The 7,144-nt window shown below is 43.8% G+C and overlaps 1 protein-coding gene across 2 annotated transcripts; it reads right to left on the minus strand.

Moving 5' to 3' along the window:
• Positions 1–8: 8 nt before the first annotated feature.
• On the minus strand, positions 9–6,386 carry enpp5 (ectonucleotide pyrophosphatase/phosphodiesterase 5). 2 transcript variants are annotated; one of them, XM_060917641.1, is made up of 4 exons: positions 6,366–6,386; positions 2,818–3,677; positions 2,402–2,578; positions 9–2,243 (listed from the first exon to the last, which is right to left on the minus strand). In XM_060917641.1, exons 2-4 carry the CDS (start codon positions 3,650–3,652, stop codon positions 1,843–1,845), a joined length of 1,413 nt encoding a protein of 470 aa, XP_060773624.1. In that variant the 5' UTR covers positions 3,653–3,677; positions 6,366–6,386; the 3' UTR covers positions 9–1,842. The 2 variants fall into 2 exon arrangements, with proteins under 2 accessions (XP_060773624.1, XP_060773626.1); XM_060917643.1 differs by lacking the exon at positions 6,366–6,386 and adding an exon at positions 5,992–6,019.
• Between the last annotated feature and the right edge of the window lie 758 nt (positions 6,387–7,144).

Here is a 7,144-nt window from a genome sequence, read left to right on the forward strand (position 1 = left end):
TTTTTTCTCCCCCATCCCCCTCGTCCCCGCCCAGTTTTAGCCACAGCATAAAAGCATAACATTTTACAAGCAACATGTGTACCAACTAAATGTACCACCAATAATTACATCAGTGTTTAAACACTTTTTTTTTTTTTTGTTCCTTTTTTTTTTTTTAACACCTGTAAAAGTGAAATCACAGTGGTTCTCCCCAGTTGGGGTCTCATGTAAAATTGAGTCTAAAATTAGAAAATCAATACCACTAATTTAAGTTTCACATGTTTTGTAGCTAAAGTATTTTGGCACGTACTTTAAAAATACTAAAACCATGGGAAAATATTGTGCAAAATGCAACTGATCTAAAACCATACCATTCCCTTACACTTTCTACAAATCCTGATTAGCTTGTAGTAATCTTAGTGCAACACCGAGGCAGATTAAATACCTACTTTATGCAAATAAACACACAAAAAAACATTATGCCAGCAATACAAACAAAACAAAGCATGTAGCCATTGCACTGTACTTGATTAAAGAAATCTCAATGAATGAAACACAAAGTATAAAAAGCAGTTAGCTAAGATGCCAATGCCCTTGTCCTAAAGAGAACTATCACTTGTTAAACATTCAATAAATACAGAATGGAGCACTGTCTCTGGCTCTTTTTTTTTTTCCCTTTCCCAGAAGAAAAGGTTTCTTGTATCTTTAAAAGGGTAAAAGTTTTTGTTTTTAAATCAATTTTTTTTCCTGTTTTTTTTTCCTTTAAAGTGAGACTGCCTTTTGATTTCATAAAATCAGTGAAATTTAGTTCTCTCTGAAATTTGGTCATTGTGATGTTTATTTCTGTAATATCTTTCAAAATATCAGGCCATTCTCTTGCTGGGAAGTTATTTAATTTGAGGAGCTTCCCGAGCAAATAACGTGCATGAAATCGCTTGCTTCACGCAGTCAGGCAGACCGAGGAAGTCCGTGTGCGCAGGTTTACCTTTGACCGTGCACTGACAGTCACATCATTCTGTCGCTAAACAAACAGCTGATCACACCGAGGTGCTCGCTGACCGCTAACATTTATTAGTTTGGTTCTGCATTTCCTTTCCTTCGCAACATAATGTCTTTTCTTCTTGCTTTCCGTTACTGTTGTCGGTCTTTCACGTTTCGTTCGCACACTCGCGTCCTCCGTTTTTCTCTCATTTCGAATTTGTTTCCCCATAATGCCTTGCGCAAATGGGGAAAGCCCACCACGTGATGCATGGCATAGTATCTTGAATTGGGTCGTGGTGAAGCAGGAAAAAATAGCTGAGAATTTAGGGCCACATGGCCCTAAATTCATTAATTATTCTATTTTTTAAAAAACTAATAAAATTGGACGTCTGATTTGACTTCAGTAGCTTTCGGTCCACTAAACAAAAATCATTGGGTGTCAGGGAAAATTCTTTTTATGACCTATACTTGAAAAATCTGAAAGGCAGTCTACCTTTTAAGTATATAGGCCACAGGATTTCGGAAATTGAAAATGCTCAGTTTTATCAGCAGAGGACTTTGAATGATTGTTCAGACTGTTTGCCTGTAGCTTCTCTTGTTGTATTGCTCTACAGTTGCTAAACCTTGGCATAGCACCAGTGATATTGGATTCGATTTGGTAGTTGTCCTCTCTTTCGCTGATTTACAAATTAATGTGACCTTCTCTCTCGGGTTTAATTTTAAATATTTGAAAATGACAGAGAGTAAAAATTGGCTCTGAAGCACCAGAGAGTGGAGCAATGCTACATGCTTCCAAGAGCCTCCCACTAGAGACTGTAGTGTTACTGCAAGCTTTCCCTTCTCTAAATAAAATAACGTAATAATGAGAAACACTGTTTTTCATTAAAGGCGCAATTCTTCCTGCAGTAAGGGCTGTGAAATCTCCCTGTTGGTCAGAGGCAATGGGGGCAGTTGCCTCTGTGTCAACTGCTTCACGAACGTAATGAGGAATCCCAAGACGAGGCCGCTGCCCAGGACAGTGCCCACAACCCAGGCACACGAGGGCTCCTTGCGTACGGACAGAGGTACAGGTCTAGCTGTGAACGTCTCCACCAGCAGATCGCGCACACTCATCAGGGAGCCGTTGTTGGGCAGTGCTTGAATGCCCAGAACACTACACATAAGAGGGTAGAGGTCCACTGAGCGCATCGAGGCCTTAGTGTAACCTGTACGGAATAATGGGCCACGGGCAACAAACACAGGGTGCATGCTGGGGAGGTGGTTATCATAGCCATGGTTGCCCACTGTGAATAATGAAAAGCAGCACAGAATAATCAGTTATGATCCAACAGTCGAAATAAGCATAAGCTGTTTTAAAGCCTCTACCTGAGAGTTAAAATTTAAACTCTCTGCAAAATTATTCAGCACATAACAGTAGAATATTAATCCCATTTATACTCACTCATAAAGGGTCCAGTTTTGTTCTGTACGATGGTCCAGCCTTCTTTGACCTCAATAATAATCGGCATTATTCTTAGGTTGTGTTTATAGTGGAAATGATCAGGAATGTCTTCTCGCTTGTACACCATCATGTTAGGATTTGCATTCGCCAACAAATTATACACTTCATCAAATTTATCTGAGAAAAAAAAAATCAATCACTACAGCGGCAAATGATGTTATGTAATATCAGAAGCGAAATTGTTTTTCCCCATAATTATAAAACTGCCAGATAAGTGCATAACTTTGTTTAAAGTAAAGAATTCAGTTCTGTTTGAAAACGCTCAGACTTGTTTGTGCCAGCAACCCAAAATTGTACGTTTTGGATACAAGCTTAGGTATAAAATCTGTGAATGTCTCATTCTTCTAAAAATGTACCTTCTTTAGGTAGAATGCCCACCACTGGGCTCTTGTCTATCCATGTGTAGAGATCTCGACTCACATAAGTGTCCAGCTCAATGATTTTGTCACGTGACAGCTGTGTCATACCATGGTCACTTGTGACAATGAGATTGATTTTGTCATAAAGCCCAGCTCTCTTGAGCTCGTCTCGGAGAAAGCCCAGTTTGACATCAATGTCCTCAATGATCACGTCGATAAGCGGGCTCTCGGGCCCCAGGTTGTGGCCGCTCTCGTCAGGCTCTTCCCAATACAGCACCCCAAAATTAATCGCCTCTGGTCCTGAGAACCAGCTGATCAGCTTCTCTACACGCATCTCAAAAGGCATGGAGGCATTGTATGGCATGTAACGGGTCGGGTATATTCCACCAATGGACACATCTGATCCAGGCCACATGGCAGCCCCGCTCCTCCATCCAGCCATCTGATTGGTTACCCACAGTGGAACAGCCTCCGTCCACCATCGAGAGTCGTACACTTCCGGCCCCTCCATGGAGAAGGAGCGATTCATAACTGGGTCGTACATTTCATTTGCTACAATGCCATGACTCTCTGCGTGCAAGCCTGTCACTAAAGTGTAGTGGTTAGGAAAGGTCTTGGTGATGTAGGTGTTCTCCATACGCTCAACCTGCACTCCCTCGTCTATCAGGGCACGGAAGTTGGGTGTGGGAACCCTGTTCACGTAGTCCCAGCGGAAACCATCAAACGACACGAGCAGCAGCTTGGGATGCTCCTCTTGGTGTGAGAGAGGGGGGAGCAGCAAGGCTAGAAGGCAGCTCAGCAAATACATCTTCCTCATTAACACAAAGTTCATGTTGCACTTTGATACCAGATACAACCTACAGAAAGAAAATAATTCATGAGGCATACCTAATGACTTTTCTCTAACCAAGAAGTTTTACATTTTCAAAATGACAGCAGGGGCGGCACAGTGGTGTAGTGGTTAGCGCTGTCGCCTCACAGCAAGAAGGTCCGGGTTCGAGCCCCGTGGCCGGCGAGGGCCTTTCTGTGCGGAGTTTGCATGTTCTCCCTGTGTCTGCGTGGGTTTCCTCCGGGTGCTCCGGTTTCCCCCACAGTCCAAAGACATGCAGGTTAGGTTAACTGGTGACTCTAAATTGACCGTAGGTGTGAATGTGAGTGTGAATGGTTGTCTGTGTCTATGTGTCAGCCCTGTGATGACCTGGCGACTTGTCCAGGGTGTACCCCGCCTTTCGCCCGTAGTCAGCTGGGATAGGCTCCAGCTTGCCTGCGACCCTGTAGAAGGATAAAGCGGCTAGAGATAATGAGATGAGATGACAGCAATATCAGAGCACTGAAATTAGCATCAGCTGATACTTGGGCAACCATGCCCTAAAGGTTACAGAAGGAACCTTGGGCCCAAAGGGTTGCTGGTTTGATTCCTTGGACCAGCAGGAAAATCCATGGCTGAAGTGCCCTTGAGCAAGATGCCTAACCCTCAACTGCTCTCCAGTGCTGGGTGTGTGTGCATGTGCTCATTGGATAGTGATCTGACGTACTTGGCAATAAACATGATTCTGATACCAACTTCCACACAGCAACGGAGGTGAAATTTCCAATTATGCTACTACAAACACAAAATTAAGAAAGCAATCTAATATTTAACAGATTTTTAAAAATCCATCCATTATCTGTAACCGCTTATCCTGTGCAGGGTCACAGGCAAGCTGGAGCCTAGCCCAGCTGACTATGGGTGAGAGGCAGGTGTGAACAACCATTCACACTCACATTCACACCTACGGTCAATTTAGAGCCACCAGTTAACCTAACCTGCATGTCTTTGGACTGTGGGGGAAACCAGAGCACCCGGAGGAAACCCACACAGGCTCGGGGAGAACATGCAAACTCCGCACAGAAAGGCCCCCGTCAGCCACTGGGCTCGAACCCAGAAGCTTCTTGCTGTGAGGCGACAGCGCTAACCACTACACCACCGTGCTGCCCATTTTTTAAACCCATCCATCCAACCATTATCTCTAGCCGCTTATCCTGTCCTACAGGGTCGCAGGCAAGCTAGAGCCTATCCCAGCTCCCTATGGGCGAGAGGCAGGGTACACAAGTCGCCAGGTTATCACAGGGCTGACACAGAAACAAACAACCATTCACACCTTCGGTCAATTTAGAGCCATGCATGTCTTTGGACTGTAGGGGAAACCGGAGCAGACACGGGGAGAACATGCAAACTCCACACAGAAATGCCCTCGTCGGCCACTGGGCTCGAACCCAGGACCTTCTTGCTGTGAGGTAGTAGTGCTAACCACTACACCCCCGTGCTGCCCTGAAATATTTATTTTTAAATATTTAATTTAGGCGGCACGGTGGTGTAGTGGTTAGCGCCGTCGCCTCACAGCAAGAAGGTCCTGGGTTCATGGCCGGTGAGGGCCTTTCTGTGCGGAGTTTGCATGTTGTCCGCGTGGGTTTCCTCCGGGTGCTCCGGTTTCCCCCACAGTCCAAAGACATGCAGGTTAGGTTAACTGGTGGCTCTAAATTGACCGTAGGTGTGAATGGTTGTCTGTGCCTATGTGTCAGCCCTGTGATGACCTGGCGACTTGTCCAGGGTGTACCCCGCCTTTCGCCCGTAGTCAGCTGGGATAGGCTCCAGCTTGCCTGCGACCCTGTAGAACAGGATAAAGCAGCTACAGATAATGTGATGGGTTTTTATTTAATTTAATTTTTAATCATTTTTTGACAGGACAAAATAAATAAATATTTGGGTTTTTATAAAACTCAATGCTTGGTTTTCTGAATATCTCTGATGACAAAATTAACCTAAGTGATGCATACACCATATATTTTCTTGATTTCAAATATTTTTTTTTTCTGATATAGGACCAAGTCAACTAATTAAAAAAAAAAAAAGGTTTAAAGACTGCTGACCCTAAAATAGTGTTTCATCTGCCAAGAATAGTTCAGACACTAATTAGTGCCACCATGCATGAATGTCATTTCTCAGGGTTCTCTAACAGGTGCACATGAATCTCATGGAGAAAATCAATATAAACAAGGCCGAAACGACAGGAATCGGTGTGTAATGAACACCTGTGTACATGAAATCACATGCAAATGAAGACAGCACAATTATTAAAGCACAGTCGATTAAAATGGGCTTTAGTATAAACCGATGACATCATACAGTACCATGGAGCTCAGCACTGGCAGATTCGCCTGCAACTGCTGCTGCTATTATTATTATTATTATTATTATTATATCTTCTACAGACGTGTTTGCAGTTATGCAAAAATGACTGAAGTACTCCTGTAACAGAAATATCCGGAGATGATCATCCTTGATCAATCCTCGAGGATTTACTCAACCCCACACTGGCTGAATTGTCACCGAGGCTTCTGCCTGCGACACACAGCTGTATAACAGCAGCACAGGGCTGAAGAGACATCACACACATTTCCTTCAAAATCTAAACAGCGTCTAAATGTCACTGTCATGCTTCCTGCAATAATAATAATAATAATAATAATAATAATATAGGAACACCATACAGTGAGCACCTTACCTCTCAACAGTAGCTTACAGTCTGGCTATGAAAAAAAAAAAACAGAACCTGATGATGTCGTAAACAGGAAGTCCCGCCCACGGAAACTTATTAGCATAATTCATGTTCAGAAACAGCCAGAGACATTAAATATTTAGGTCCCAGACCATTTCTGGGGGATGTATAAATGAAAGCAAAATTTAACCTATATGATTAAAAAAAAAATTTAAATGACAGTATCAATAACATTACACTATAAATATCTCATCTCATCTCATTATCTCTAGCCGCTTTATCCTTCTACAGGGTCGCAGGCAAGCTGGAGCCTATCCCAGCTGACTACGGGCGAAAGGCGGGGTACACCCTGGACAAGTCGCCAGGTCATCACAGGGCTGACACATAGACACAACCATTCACACTCACATTCACACCTACGGTCAATTTAGAGTCACCAGTTAACCTAACCTGCATGTCTTTGGACTGTGGGGGAAACCGGAGCACCCGGAGGAAACCCACGCGGACACGGGGAGAACATGCAAACTCCGCACAGAAAGGCCCTCGCCGGCCACGGGGCTCGAACCCGGACCTTCTTGCTGTGAGGCAACAGCGCTAACCACTACACCACCGTGCCACCCCCACTATGAATATATTGTTTTTAATGCAAAGAAGCCACAATTTCTTTTTGAACTTGAAAATGAGTCAAGCTTCTTACCTTATCTATGATGATGATGGTAATAATAACAAGTGTTGCCAGGCAAAACAAACCTCACCCGGTAGCACTCACGATGAATATGGTACTC

Source organism: Neoarius graeffei, chromosome 3, assembly GCF_027579695.1.
Source record: "Neoarius graeffei isolate fNeoGra1 chromosome 3, fNeoGra1.pri, whole genome shotgun sequence".
In the NCBI taxonomy this organism is placed as follows: domain Eukaryota; kingdom Metazoa; phylum Chordata; class Actinopteri; order Siluriformes; family Ariidae; genus Neoarius; species Neoarius graeffei.